At 39.2% G+C, this 16,175-nt stretch overlaps 1 protein-coding gene and 1 pseudogene across 6 annotated transcripts in view; both read right to left on the bottom strand.

Annotated features, from left to right (window-relative positions):
• The window catches only part of OPHN1 (oligophrenin 1), a 261,539-nt gene that overhangs the window by 71,362 nt on the left and 174,002 nt on the right, over window positions 1-16,175 (bottom strand). For all 6 annotated transcript variants that reach the window (XM_036016669.1, XM_028522526.2, XM_036016668.1 and 3 more), the window contains exons 16-18: window positions 13,522-13,606; window positions 7,865-7,923; window positions 6,646-6,751 (exon numbers count right to left, since the gene is read on the bottom strand). In XM_036016669.1, coding sequence (XP_035872562.1) covers window positions 6,646-6,751; window positions 7,865-7,923; window positions 13,522-13,606 — 250 coding nt within the window. The remainder of the gene's footprint in view (window positions 1-6,645; window positions 6,752-7,864; window positions 7,924-13,521; window positions 13,607-16,175) is intronic.
• LOC114504701 lies at window positions 1,511-2,432 on the bottom strand (annotated as a pseudogene).

Raw genomic sequence — 16,175 nt, 5'->3', positions numbered from 1 at the left:
GGAAAAATACAGAGATGTCAAGAAGTACAAAGTTTCAGCTATGTAAGTTGACTGTGTTCTGGAGATCTAATGTACAGTGATGTGAGTACAGTTAACAATACTGCATTGTATACTCAAAATTTACTCAGAGGGTAGATGTGAAGTGTTCACAAAATTAGAGAGAGAGAGAAAGCAGTACCCACGTGAGGTGATAGAGATATCACCTAGCTTTATTGTAGTGATTCTTTCACATTGTATATATAAACAATATTTGTCAATTATACCTTAATAAACAATAACAACTAAATAGATTCATCAAGACTGGTGCCATCATGAATGTGTTGTGTGACTTTGGGCCTCTTTTTCCATCCATTCATATATGTTCCCTCATCTGTAAAATGAGGTTTTTAGGTAACATAAAGGGACTGCCCACTTTGCCTTTCATTGAATCTAAGTCTTTCTCTTGAAAATAATGGGGAGAAAAGACAGTCACACATTATGAACGTACTGTTGGGAGAGCACAAAACCATCTCTTAAGTATGCTTGCCTTCCCCACTCTACACAGCAAAAAAAAACAAATTAAAAAACTCCCCCCAAAACACAAATAGGAAAAAAAAAACAGAACCAGAATGAGAGCATGCCTTTTGATCCAACTATGGTAAACTTTAAAACACTAATAACCTATTTTCTTTTTTTAAAGATTTTATTTATTTATTTTTAGAGAGAGAATGGAGAGAGATAGAGAGAGAGAGAAACATCAATGTGTGGTTGCTGGGGGTCATGGCCTGAAACCCAGGTATGTATCCTGACTGGGAATCAAACATGCAACACTTTGGTTTGCAGCCCGCGCTCAATCCACTGAGCTATGCCAGCCAGGGCTTATTTTCTTTAACTCAAAAATTACAAGAAAAAAAGAAAGGCATGGGTGGAAAACCTAGAGATTGGAAACACAGTAAAAACATAGAGGCTATCCTATATTGTCTGAAGCTTTGGCATCTGCATTGTTTATTAGCCCTCCAAGTGACTCTGATACCCACAAAAGAACTACTTTTATAGATAAGGAAGTCACCAAACTACAACTCTTAGGCCAAATCCAACCTTCCAACTGCTTGTGTAAATACAGTCTTACTGGAGCACAACTATGTCCATTCATTCACATATTAACAATGGCTGCTTTTCTACTGCAAAAGGAGAACTGAGTACTTGTGACAGAGTCCATAGAGCTCACAAAGCCAACAGGGTTATCCAACCTTTTGGCATCTCTGGGCCACACTGGAAGAAGAGTTGTCTTGGGTCACACATTAAATATATTACAAAACGTAATCACACAAAAAAATCTCAATATTTGTCCTGGCTGGTGTGGCTCAGTGGGTTGAGTACCAGCCTGCGAATGAAAGAGTCGTAGGTTTGATTCCCAGTCAGGGCACGTGCCTGAGTTGCAGGCCAGGTCCCCAATAGGGGGCACACAAAAGGCAACCACACATGGATGTTTCTCTCTCTCCCTTCCCCTCTTTAAAAATAAATAAATAAAACCTTTTAAAAAGGAAGCTGACTCAAGTCAGTTTGCTTCTTTCTTGGAAACCTCATCAAAATTGCCCAGAAGATCCGGAACTTCATCCCCATCCTCTTCTCTGGTGGCAAGCGGTGCTTTTCCATGCACGGATTGTTTGGGCAGAGCTTCGGCCAGTCCCCTTCAACTAGTCCGACTGTCTGCATCAAGCTGGTTTAAGACGCTGGGCAGCATTTCCATCAGCCGCTATGTGTCAGCACGGCAGTAATGCTGACAGTGTTCACTGCCAGACAGGCCTGAACTGTAGGGTTGTTAAAGCGGGTAACTCTTCCTTGGTCTGTAACATACATACGTCTTCAATACCAGAGATAATTGTTTACCCCTAATTTCTTTAAGGAGAACTGGAGTTTTTTTTTTTTTTATCATCTGCTGTAGCCATTCTGTGAACCACCTTCTTTCTTCTACAAATACGAGCAGCCCCTTTCCCACCAATGCGCTTGTGCCTGCAGTTTGGTGAGTTTCTGCCAGTTCAGGACAGTTTCTTTCATCTTGTTGGAGAGGAAGCTGGGCCTCGCAGGGGACTACGGTTGGTGCTCAGGGGGTCTGGGGCAGACCAGATGACAATGAGCGCGCACACGCTTGGGGACTCAAGATGGCAGCTCAGCAATGCTAACTTTGATCAGTTAATTAAAATGGTGATTTTCAGATAGCTTCACTGTAAAGATGCACTTTTCCATTTGTAGTTAGTAAGTAGTCTGTGGGTGATACCTTAAAACTATGTGAGTATCTTGTTCCTCAACAATCTTCTACCCAGTGGTTTCGATCCATTCCTAAAAGAGCTAGGACACTGAAGTTGCAAAGCAATAGTTTTTCTAATTCTATCATTCCTTCCATATTTATTAGCTTTCATTCTTCTTTAATAAAGAGCTTTTTGTTTTAAAGATTTCAGTTACTTATTTTTAGAGATAGAGAAAGGAGGGAGAAAGAAACATAATGTCCAATCAGTTGCCTCTCGTGTGCCCCCTACTGGGGACCTGGCCTGCAACCCAGGCATGTGCCCTGACTGGGAATCGAACCAATGGCCTTTTGGTCTGCAGGCCAGCACTCAGTCCACTAAGGCACATCTGCCAGGGCTAATAAAAAGCTTTCTTTATTCCACCTACTCCCCATAAATTTTTATTTGTTGAAAGTTTATAATCACATATAATATTTACTATTTTTGATGTTCAGAATGCCCCCAGATATAATCAATGCCAGCCTTTTCAAATAGATTCCTGTGTTCTCGTGATACGATGCGCTTATTAGTTCTTCAGCTGTCCTTTGCTTACAAAGGCGCATCCAAGGCTCTCCCTGTATTTTCACTGCCCCAGAGCTGACCTCAGCCATTTCTCTAAAAAGTCTTGGTCCTTTTGAAACGGGAATGTTATTTATAAACAAAGATGAGGGCATTATGTGTACCCATTATCTTGCTTTTTTGGGTAGAATCACTTCAGGACTGATTCAGTTTTTGTTGCTTTGTTTTAAAATTGGGAGTTTGTATGGGCATTCTCAATTCAACTTTACCATTATAGAATTTTTTCCTTTATATCTTACAGTTTGTATTTTTACCTCTTTTTCTTATAGCATATATCTTGGCATCTGATAATATTAATTTAGTTACTTCTTTGGTTTATTCTCATGATATATATATATATATATATATATACACACACACACACACACACACATTAAATAGTTTCAAATTATAACAATAATATTATAGTACTAATAAATGTACTGGTAGATGCTTACAATTTCTTACAGTTCTGTTTTAGAATACATCTCATTAAAAATGAGTCAGAGAATTGTGTTAATAAGTAAGTTGAAATATCTTTTCTCTGTGTCTATATTATCAATTTGATAAATACTTAGATTTGTTTGCCTTGTGTGTTCAACTTTAGGGTTTGTAATATTTTAATTTTGATTACATTTTACTTTTTGGTTCTGTGAAACATCAATATGGCTGAAAAGTCAAATGCACAGAAGGAGGTGGACTTAGAGGAATCGAGCTCTCATTCCATACCCACTTCACTCTACCACCTGCCCCCCTTAGTAACCAGTTTTATTGATTTGTTTTCATAACAGCTTTATTGAAATCTATTTCACATACCATACAATTCACCATTTTAACGGGGAAAAGGTATAATTCAATTTTTTGTATATTCACAGATTTGTGTAAACATCACCACTAATTCTAACATATTTTCACCACTCAAAAAAAAAAAAAAAAACAACAACTCATAAGCATTGGTACCGGTCCCCATTTCTTCCCATGTCCCCACATCCCAGCCTGAGGCAACCACTGATCTATTTTCTGTCTCCATAGGTTTGTCTACTGTGGACACTTTGTATGAATGGAATCACATAATATGTGGTCTTCTATGTCTGGCTTCTTTCACTTAGCATAATGTTTTCAGGGTTTAGCCATATATCAGTGCTTTATTTCTTTTCATGGCTGAATAATGTTCCACTGTATGTTTATACCAAATTTTTTATGTCTCCATTCATCACTTGATGGTCATCTGGGTTGTTTTTTACCTTTAAACAACTAAGAATAATGCTACTATGAATATTTGTGCACCAGTTTTTGTGGGGGCATATGTTTTCATTTACCCTCAGTAGGAGCAGAATTGCTGGGTCATCTGTTAAATATGTTAGGAGTTTGAGTCATCAGTTTATTTATCTTACTGTGCTTCATTTGACACAGAAAGAAAATATGTGTTTACATATATTTTAAATTTTTTATTTAATTATTTATTTAGAGGAGAAGGGAAGGAGAAAGAGGGAGAGAAGGCATGTGCCCTGACTAGGGCATCGAACCGTCAATCCTTCAGTTCGCAGGTCCACGCTCAATCCACTGAGCTACACCAGCCTATGTTTATATTCTTATATATTCTTATTTCTGTCTTTTTTCTTACAAGAAAGATAGCATATTACATGCCCTGCTTTACACCTTAGGCTTTTGTTGTTGTTTTTTGTCTGTTTTACATGCTGGAAATTTGTAATGCATCCTGGAAATCACTACAAAAACAAAGTCAATAGATTTTTTTTCCATTCTTTGCTATGACTGTGTAATACCACACCATTTGAATATGCCATTACTTACTCAACTACTCCCTTATTATCAAACATCTATGTTACTTGCAATCTTTTGCTATTAAAAATCGTGCCACCATGATGGACCTTGTGCATATGTTGTTTTTTCACTTGTGGATGTGTCTGCAAAGTAGAGGCCTAGAAGTGGAATTGCTGAGTCAAAGGGTAACAATATTCAGATTTGTTACATATTGCCAAATTCCCCTCCTCTAGAGGGGAATTAATCAATTAATTAATGCATTGATACCGACAATGTATTAGAGCGCCTGGTGTCCCAAAGTCTCAGCAACAGAGAATGCGATCAAGCCTCAGCATTTACCGATAGATGGTTGAGGTTTAATTTCATTTTTGTCTTATTATAAGTGAATTTGAGCAGTTTTCCATCTATTTCAGGTTATCTGTCTTTCTATTTCTGTGTCTTGTATGTTTGTGTTGTCTCTCATTCATTTTGCTCTAGGGATTTTGGGGACCAAGATCCTTAAAGCCGGGCAGGTAGCCAAGCCCTTGGGTAGATGGAGGAAGGCGATGCTCACCTACTGCTAATAGAAGGGTCCCCGAGCAAATCCTTGCCTCCTGTCACATATTCATACTCTTTGAAAGTCAGAGCTGGAAGAACCCTTCAAGATTTAGCTAGTCCAGTTCCCTCATGTTATAGATGAACAAAGTGAGGCCCAGGGAGGAGGTGGAACTTTCTTAAGGTCACACACCCAATTAGTGCTATGGCTGGAACTTGAACACAAAGTCTGTTTCCCCCAGGGCAACTTCAAATTAACACGCAAATGGCTCATATGCTGAATTTTGTGCTTTTTCTGAGATTATCACCAACAACTTTTTCAAAAGAAAATGTCTCTTAATAGTCTCTATTTGCCCAAATTGCAAACGTTGGCAATAAATATAAAAACCGGATGGTTTTATATTTATTGTCAGGTCTGCCTATTTATCTACATTAGTGTCTATCATACTCATCAAAAATGAAGAATGTCAGAGCCCGATCAGATCTCAGAGACATCTCATTATATCACAGGGAGCCCGAGGCCCAGTGAGGCAAAGTGAGCAGCATTTATCATGGAGGGAGGCCCAGAGGGCCACCTGGCCTGCATCCTCGCCTTCACCAATGGCCTGAATTCTCGGTATTGGAGATCCTTTCCAAATGAGGTTAAAGCATATCATCACAGCATTTTTTGTAAGTGTGTGGATAGCTTTATTTTCTTACATACACTTAAATGCATACATTTTTTTCTAAGCTTATTGACTCATTTCTTTACTTTTTATGATACCAAGAATGGCCTTGAAACTGGGATCCAGGTTTGTTGATTCTTGGATCAAGTGCTCTCTGTGGCACCATACTGCTTCCAGAGAGGCAGCAGCTGGCTGCCTTTATGAGTCGAGTAAATTCATCTTCATTCACGTTATTGAGCCCTCTGGCCAGGAAGCACCACAGTTAGGCACATGCGCCCCTTACACCCACCCAACTTAGACCCCATCAGCAGGCCTACTCTGCAGAATGCTGCTGTCTGCCCAGGCCTGCCACACTCAAGCAAGGAGTCAACCATAAGCTGAACAATGACTCCCATTTCTTGAAGACCACCTATGTGCCATGCAGTTTACCTGTGTCCTTCACATCCACACTACAGTCCTGTTGCACGGTGATCAATATTCTCCACATTTTAGAGATGACCAAACAGAGTCTGAGACAGGTTTGCCTAACATTTTCCAGCTAAATAAATGGTTGAGTTGGAATTTGAAACCACATTTATCTGAGAACAAGGCCTCTGTTCAGCTCAGTCTACTTGGAGTTGCCCCCCAACTGAGATAACCCCTCAAATGAGATGCTCAACGACTCTGGGAGGATATAGACACGGGTACAGGCAAAATCACCTTCCTTACAGAGCATGCAGCATGCCCAGGATGAAGCAATTGATGGCTAGGACTTAAGAGATGACAAGCAGTTTGTTTGCATAGCTACCCTGTGGGCCACTCCTCTAATGGGAACTCTGTCTGAAGCCCCAGAAGTTACTTACTTGACCAAGTGTCTTATAAGAAGTTCCAGCATCTCCCGGTTCTTTTCTGGTAGCTTATATACCAAGGAGTGGATCGCTCCCAGTCGATAATCCAGGTTGTCAGACTCTGAGAGAGAAGAGAGACACAGTTTTGCCTTCTGGCCAATTGGATCAAGCAAACTCACACACACACACACACACACACACACACACACACACAGATAAACAACAAGAGATGAGAGAGTGTTATAGAGATGAAAAGAGAGAGAGAGATAAATAGGCGCAGAAACACAATGACAAAAATATACTAAGACACAAGACACTGAAACACAGAGGGGGGGGGGAGAGAGAAGGAAACAGACCTAGAAAAACAAAGGAATTAGAAGAGAGGAGAAAGATGAGAAGAGAGGACAAGACTGTCTCAGAGGCATTCAGAATTTGGGGTACAGCAGGTTGCTCCTAATGTTCCGCATGTAAATTTCCAGATGGAAACCCTTGCCCACCCACCATCCTTGTGGTACTGGCAGGTATGGCTCCTACCTCTGGGTTCCTAAGAAAATCACTAACAAGGCTCAAAGGTCATAGGTATCTTGTCTCAACAAAGAGTTATTATGAGGACAAGTCCCCTGACTCTCTTCCCTGTACAGCACACAGGCACAAGGTGGGAGAAGGGTCACATCAAAGTAAGTAGAAATGCTTATACAGGCGCCTCGGCCAAAAAAATTTAATGCTTCTTCCACTGCCAACTTTTCAGATGATTCTTTATGCCTTATTTCCCATGCACCTCTCCACCCTCACCTGCAGTGTTAACATCCAGAAAACGTAACCCTAGCAACAAACAGATTAGGACTATTGATTCACAACTCAATTGAAAAGCATTGGAAACGGCAAAGTGTTGGAAACAACCCGAAACAGCAACCGTTGCGCTGGCCCCTGGCCTTGTGAGCCAATGTTCTTCCGCAAATGGAAGAGGTGCAATCAATCACTCAAGTCCTCACACCTGTCACATCCCTCAAGGTAGCTAGTTCCCTCCAAACCACTCAACTAACGATGACTTATGAAAAACTGTACAATGCCTGAGTGAGACAGCAAGCACGAATACTTTCATTTGGCAGTGAATAAAATCTGTGTGTGTGTGTTTTTCCCCTCAATTACTTTCCCTCAAGCAGTTCTGTAGGCTTACTGCTGTAGATATTAAGAAGCCAGGACAACATGAGTAACTGGTAACATCAATACTTACTGGCAGCAGACACCAGCTCTTTATGTAGTCTATAGGTCATGACGGGTTCAGAAAGATTCCTGAAATTAATGAAGATGGTAAGTTCCTTTGGGAAGGGAGTAGCCGACCTCAAATTCTCAGTTCTGTGGTATCAAAGCTGAGGTTACTGAGCCCCAGTTTAGTGTGACTACATACCATCCTCTCTCTGCACCTAAAACTTTGAGGAATCCTATTTGCTAGTAATTCAACAGAAGCCCTGCAAAAGTATGGGCTGAGGCCTTCAGCAAGCTCTCCAATTCCTTCCCCCAAATGAAAACAGGCACAGCAATCCTGCAAATTCCAAGTGGGCCCCCTCCGAGTGCTACTGTGAAGTCTTTCCAGTTTGATAGTGGCTTAGTTGCTTTCACATCTATCCTCCCATTTGATCCTTCCAGTGATCCCGTGTGGCCTAGCAGTTACACAAATCCCCATCAAATAGAGGAGGAAACTGAGGCTCAAATGGGTTTATTTAGTAAAAATAATAATAATAATGATAATGATAATAATAGCTTAGCACCTATGGCATTTGTGTATGGCATTGTGGCAATATTGGGAATCCAGAGGTAAATTTGATGTAGTCCAAACCTCCAAGGAGGTCATAGTCTAACTGAGGACAATGCCATATACAAAATCTGCAATGCAGTGGAACAAGTGTGATGATAATATAAAGAGAGGTGGTGGGTGGCTCAAAAAAAGAAAGGGATCCACTAAAAACAATAACAAACTCTTCACTGTTCTAAGTGATTTACATACATTTAACTCATATAATCCTCATGACAACCTTATAAAGTAGATATTCTTAATATCTCCACTTTATAGATGAGGAAACTGGGGTTCATACAAGTTAAGTAATTCATCCAAGACCACACATCCAGTAAGTGCAAAACCAGGCAGTCTGCCTCGAGTCCACACTCTTAATCACTATGTTATAATGTTTGCAACGGTTTATTACTATAGTAATCCAGGTGAGAGATATTAAAGGCCTAAATAAAAATTGTGGCATTAGGGACAGAAAGAAAAGATTAGGGGAGTTACTGAAAGACAGTAAGGATAGAAAGAGTAATATGGCTCAGGTGGCTGAGTAGAACAGAAATTGATTCTGAGGTAAGAGGAGATGCTAAGTCAGAGAGGCCATCGGAACAGCCAAAGGGAGCTGTCTTTTAGGAAGATGGATGGACTGACCTTCCGGATCTGAGAAGCAGACATAAAAATCATGAACCTAGGAGAGTGCTTAAAACCATGAGAACAGATCTCTGCTCAAGGAGAGATAGCTATCTGGCTGCCAAAAGCTACATGAGACTTTCCAACATTTATTTGTGCAGAACAGTGTATAAAAAAAGAAATGGAATTGAATCCATCACCAGAATATGAAAAATTGAGATATTTCACCAAAAAATCCAGATTTTATGCCTCTATTGAAAAAAATGGAAAGATATGGCTGCACTGGGCCCATATGGTTATTTGTGGAAGTAAATATCGCTGTTTACATATAAACAAAGGGATAGCTATACAAATAAAGGTTCCATATGCAATATGTTTAATATGAAAGTAGTCTATTTCACACTCATTTTAAACATGTCTTGGCTCCTGTGGATATTTAAATTTTCTATCCTTCCAGTGCAGTAAAAAGAGAGGAGAGCCCTGGGAAACAGCAGATAGAAAGGTTAAAAATAAGTAGGACTGCCAAAAATGGCCAAAGAGGTGGGAGAAAATCCAAAAGCAAGTGATAGAGCAGACTCCAAAACAAGAGAAAGTTTCAAAACAGGCTGCTATCAGCTTGAAATTATACAAAGAGGTCAAATAAGGTAGAGACCGACAATTGTCCTTTGTGTTTGGCATTGAGGGAGTCAGTGGCAACCCTGACAAGAGCAGCTTCAATGGAGCAGAGGCTAGGAGTCAGGATGCAAAGGGTTAAACAGCAAACTGGGAGATTAAGTAGACACAGGGCAAGTATATTACTTCATATCCTGAAGTTTGGTTTGGAAGAGGGTGAAGTATCTTTTTCATTAGGCAATCGCATCTAAGCTCCTGCCTCCAAATATCTTCTGCATTGTCAATGATTCTCAATTTTTTTTTATCTCAAGCCCAGAACTCTTCACTGAGCTTCATTCCTCTATATTTCCCAGTTCCAACTGCTTGTTTAAGATCCTGTCCTGATTTCTTCAAAGACATCCTAATTCGACACATCCAAATCCTAACTTGTCATCTCATATCTAGTATTTTTCTTGTGTTTCCCAAATCAGTAAATGCATGACTATCATTTGGTTGTATGGGCCAGAAACATGGAAGTCATTCTTTTATCTCCCCGATCTTAATATCCAATTTTACTCTCCAGATCTCTTTTTTTAATTAAACATTTTTTCAACTACAGCTTATACTCAGTATTATTTTGTATTAGTTTCAGGTGTACAGAATAGTGGTTAAGACAATCATAGAGCTAAGTTTCTTGACTACACTTATTTCTCCTAACGCCCACTGCTACCCCTCATCCAAGGAGAGGCACAATGTCCTTCCTGGATTTCCTAAGAGCAATACCCTGCTGATAGGTTTCCACCTGCACCCATTTTGCTTCCCTCTAATATGATCTCTATTTGTTTTGCTTTTTTTTTCAAAATACAAATCTCATCATGTAATCTCCTGCTTAAAGTCTCAATACAGAGTGGGCAAAAGTAGGTTTACAGTTGTTGGTATGGAAAATAATACAACAATTAATAAGTAACAATGCAAGAATAAACTGTTTCATACACTCACAACCATAAACCTACTTTTGCCTACCCCTGTATATTCCCATTCCTTTTAAGATAAATCCAGGCCTCAATACTTTAAGATTTTATTTATTTCCTTTTAGAGAGAGGGGAAGGGAGAGAAAAATACAGGGAGAGAAACATCAATATGAGGTAGAAACACTGACTGATTGCCTCTCCCCCACCCCAACCAGGGCATGTGCCCTAACCAGGAATGGAATCGATGACTTTTTGCTCTGTGGAGCAATGGCCAACTGACTGAGCTACACTCGGCAGGGCCAGGCCCCAATTCTTATAATGTCCTATAACACCTGGCATGAAATGGCCTATACATATCTCTCCCTCCCTCTCTACACTCAATACTCCACCTATAAAAAGGTACATAGAGTTACTTCAAGCAGTCTTCCTCCCTCTTACTTCAGAATTTTACATGCTCGGTTTTGTCTGGAGCAGCCTCCCACAGTTGCCTCCCATTATAATTCAAATCTCCATTCAAATAAACAAGCAGAATAAATCAGGTCTTCTTGTTCCTTGCCTCCACAATACCTTATGCCTTTCTTTCAGAGCCCTTATTATAGCTTGTTATATTTGTATAATTATTTGTCCTTTGTCTGCCTCCTTCACTGTTCTATAACCTTTTTAAGGTCAGTGACCATATCTACTCACAGCTGTGAGTAGCCTAACTACAGCCTAACACTATGCTAGACTTAGAGTAGGCACTCAGGACATGCTTACTGAATGATTTAGCAAATGGTGGATTGAATGAAGGAGATGCGCACTACTGGAGTATGTTTATATACTTGGAGGAAAGAGCCAGATGAATGAGAGAGGTCAAAGACACAGGAGAGAGGAGGGATAGTTTTTAGAGTATTTTTCTGGAAATGGTGCAGATAGTGGGTGAGTTACATACCCAAAACACGAAGAAGGCCCACTCTAAAAGTACTGAGATCTTTGAGAAATCTTAAGAGTGGTGACTGGCTAGTGCCTACTAAAGGCCCATAAATAAAAGTCTTCAAGACTAAAATCTCCTATTGGGGGTGCTACCCACTCACACTTTCAGCCTCGATCTTCCCACCTTTCACAAGGGCCTCACTTTTATTGAGGGATGGATGGAGAAGATGTAATGTGTGAAGTGATTTAAGCTACACAAAACTTTAAAAAAATGACTCCTTTAAAGAAGGTTACAGACAGAGTCACTTACACTCACTATTCTTATCATCACAAGTCTCTTGAAAGTATGCATCGTAGATTTTTCCCTATCTTTAATAAATTATCCAAGCAATTCCAAGAAGACCACAGTCCCTGGTGGTAAGGAATAAGGGAAGAAGAGGCTCCAATACACATGGCCTTACAAGACAGAGATATTTAGATTTAAATAATGTGACCTATGACCATGGATACTGCTTAATAGGGGAGGAGATGCACTTCAATTTCCTTGTCTGTAAAATGAGTACTAGTGCCACCTACCTTTTAGAGGGACACCGTGAGAAAAAAAAAAATGATGTCGTCAGTGTATGCAAGGAGAACACTGCCTAGCAGAGCATATACACTCCAACAACAGCATATTTTTTATTTGGCAGATGCAAGAGAAATACTTCTAGACAAAGTATTCATGCTTATATAACGTTCTAGAATTACGCCACAGCAGAAGGTCATTTAACAGCGATACCTGGAACTCAATCTATTTTGGATTAATGATACTTCCCAGAGCTTAAGTATCTATCTTAATGACTAAAAAGTACAATAATTGAAAAGAAGATTTTAGCACATAAAGTATGGTACATACTATGGAATACAAAGAATGGCTGAAGGGTTTTCAGGAACAACTACAAATGACACCTGGACAAAATCAACCGGGATAGAATGGGGGTGGGGGGAAGGTAGGGATAGATGGGGTGGGGGAAAGGTGGGGGGAAGAGGCAGAAAACTGTACTTGAACAACAATAAAATTTTTAAAAAATAAAGAATGGTAAGAAATGAATGTGTTTAAAAACACGTATGTGACACCTGGATGGTATGGGTCAGTGGATTGAGTGCCAGTCTGTGACCCAAAGGGTCACAGGTTCGATCCCCAGTTAGGGCACATGCCTGGGTTGCAAGCCAGGTCCCCAGTGGGGGGGTGCATAAGAGGTAACCACACATTGGTGTTTCTCTCCCTCTCTTTCTCCTGTCTCTAAAAATAAATATGTAAAATATTTTTAAAACTGAAAATATATATGTAACAAATACTTTTATATAATATAAATTTATGCTAATAAACTGAACAATATCTTCATCATTGTGAATTCCCAAAATGTGCTGGAAAGTAAACTTTTTTCCCCTACCACTGTCACTTAATTTAATTCCAGTATTTTTAAGGTTGCATTTTTATTGTTTTTTTCCATTATATCAATTAAAGCATGAGATATGAAATCCACACACAAACACATACAGACAAAAGTAGGGTGATTACCAGACAGAAAGTGGGGTGGGGGCAGGTAGAAGAAGGTAAAAGAGGGATGAATGGTGATGGAAGGAGACTTGACTTGGGGCGGTGAACACACAGTACAACATACAGATGATGTGTTATAGAATTGTACACCTAAAACCTATATAATTTTATTAACCAATGTCACCCCAATAAACTCAATAAAAATAAAATCAGTAAAATAATTTTCTCCTAAAAAAGCCATTTTTCAATAACAGTTCTATTATTTTGAGACTTCCCTTGCTTAAATTCCCAGATGTAAAAAAATGTTTTCTAATGCACATTCTTTAACAAAAATCCTTCTCGCTCACTTTTTCTTTAGCAATCTGATCCAATATCCTGAAATTGGGACCACAGTAACTCCAATCTCCACACAGACACATTTTATCAACTTTGAAAAGCAAGGCCCCCAGTCCTATCAGGCATACCTGAGGTAGAATTTCAAGGAGCTGGTGATTGTCTTAATGTCCCAGTCACTATTATGAAAATCAACATCTCCTGGACATTTAGGATCTATTTGACAAAAAAATAAAGGTGGGGGGGGGAGAAAAAAAGTTAATGTTCCAAAGATCTTACCTTTTACCCCTTTAAAAGAAGAATAAAGTGCATCAATTAAAAGATAGTTACTCTAAACAGTTTTCAAGAAATGAAAACTTTACAAAAAATGTATTTGATGTCTTCAAAATTCCCTTGGATTTATGTCAGTCAGGCATGGAAGGAGCTTGGAAATCATCTCTCCATTCACACAACAAGAAAAAAAAGTATAACAAGCAAAAAATAAACTCGGTTTAGATCAATCAGAGGACTGAGGTCATATGTAGGGTGAACTACTATCCCCAAAACTGAAGAGGTAGACAGGCATATACAGAGAATCAAAACTCACTAGAGTAGAGGCCCAAGAGCAGAAAACTCCTTGGGAACAAATACAGGGTTAGGAAAGCCTGATCTGTAACTGATGAATCGCTAGAGGCTTAGTATGGACAAGTTTGAGATTGAAAAGTTCTACAGGTGCCTAGTCCTAGGGGAAAGGGACCCCGTACTTTTGTGAGTTTTACGTCCAGGGGCCCTATCAAGTTCTCACAACAAAGATCTGAGAAAAATCTCTCATGTTCTCATGCTTCTGAGAGGAGGAGAGAAAAAGCAGCCTTTTAAATAATATGCACAGAGTATTTCATTCTTCTAAACAAGCCCTGCCCTCCAGAGAAGCTATTTCACCAGACCCGAATATACTGGGGTTTTACCAGAGCTTAACTGATCTAGGAAAAAGGAAACTCTCAACTACAGAACAGCTTCCTTTCCTGTCTCTTCTAAGTAGGAAAACCAAAACAAAACTGAGAAGCACTTGCGAAGGTCACAGGCCAGGGGCACAGGCTCACTAAAAGACTAAGCTGTAATTAGAGGACTGTAGAATGCTACCCCTCTCCTGATACCTTACCACCAACCACATCAACAGGCTTCCTGGATGATAACGTGGAAATATGACTAAAATAACTACGCTTCTCAGATAGTATTTAAGTCTCTAGAGAAAGCCAAAGAAAACAGGGGAAATAAAAACAAGGGCACCAGAGGTAAGTTTGGCCCCTGACCTATAAATACAGCAAACAGTTAACCCAGACTAGACCCTAGCCAGATAAACAACACATCACACTTAAGGTCTGTTTACCTCAATTCCTTTTACCCATTATATCATGTCTGGCTTGTAACATAAAATTACAAGAGACACTAAAAACAAACAAAAAAAAACACGTAATTTGAAAACACAGCAAACATCAGAACCAGACAGAATATGAAAGAGATGTTGGAGTTATCACACTGGGAATTTCAAACAACTATGATTACTATGCTGAGGTCTATAATGTAGGCAACATAAAAGAGGAGATGGATAATATAATCAGACAGATGGAAACTATAAGAAAAAAACAAAAGAGAATTCTAGAATCAAAAACACGATAATAGCCCTGGCTGGCATAGCTCAATGTATTGAGCACCAGCCCGCGTACCAAAGGGTCACTGGTTCGATTCCCAGTGAGGGCACATGCCTGGGTTGTGAGCCAGGTCCCCAGTAGGGGGCATGCAAGAGGCAACCACACACTGATGTTTCTCTCCCTCTCTTTCTCCTTCTAAAAATAAATAAATAAAATCTTTTTTAAAAAATGCAGTAATAAAAATGAAGAATTCCTTCACTATGCTCATCAATGGACTAGACACAGCCGAGAAAACAATCAGTGAGCTTGAAGAAATGTTAACAGAAACTTCCAAAATTAAAATGGAAAGAGAAAAAAAGAATGAATAAGGACAGAATATCCAAGAACTCTGGAACAATACCAAAAGGTATAGCATACATGTAATGGGAATACCAGAAAGAGAAGAAATAGAAAGGAAACAGCAGAAATATTAGAAGGAATAAAGATGGAGAAATTTCCCAAAACTGATGATAAACAACAAACCACAGATGCAGGAAGCTCAGAAAACACCAAGCAGAATACATACTGAAATATCTACACCTAGGCATGTCATATTTACACTAAGTATCAAAAACAAAGAAAAAATCTTGATAGAAGCCAGAAGAAGAAAAAAAAAAAAAACACCTTACCAAAGGAGGGGCAAGGGTAAGAATAACATCACACTTCTCTTCAGAAACCACACGAGAAGAGAGTGGAGGGAAATATATAAAGTGTTAAAAGAAAAGAATACCAGACTGAATTCTGTACCCAGTAAAATTATCTTTCAGAAGTGAAGGAGAAATATTTTCTCATTTAAACAAACATTGAGGAAATTTGTTACCAGTACGCCTGCCTTGCAAAAGACATTAAAAGAAGTTCTTTATAGAGGAAGCTATAGGTCAGTAATTCAGATCCACATAAAGAAAGGAATAGTATAACAGGAGGAATAAATAATGGTAAATAAAACCTTGAATTTCGCTTATTCTTAATTGACCTAACAGGTAAAAGTTGAAAATAATAGGAACAAGGCATTCAGTGGTTATAGCTTATAGATAAGGGAAATGAATAAAAACAATGTTATAAGGGATTAAAGAGAAGAACTAGGCGTACTCTGCTATAAGGTACTAATACTACTTGTG

This window comes from Phyllostomus discolor, chromosome X (assembly GCF_004126475.2).
Source record: "Phyllostomus discolor isolate MPI-MPIP mPhyDis1 chromosome X, mPhyDis1.pri.v3, whole genome shotgun sequence".
Classification (NCBI taxonomy): Eukaryota; Metazoa; Chordata; class Mammalia; order Chiroptera; family Phyllostomidae; genus Phyllostomus; species Phyllostomus discolor.
This window is presented reverse-complemented; position numbering and strand designations above follow the sequence as displayed.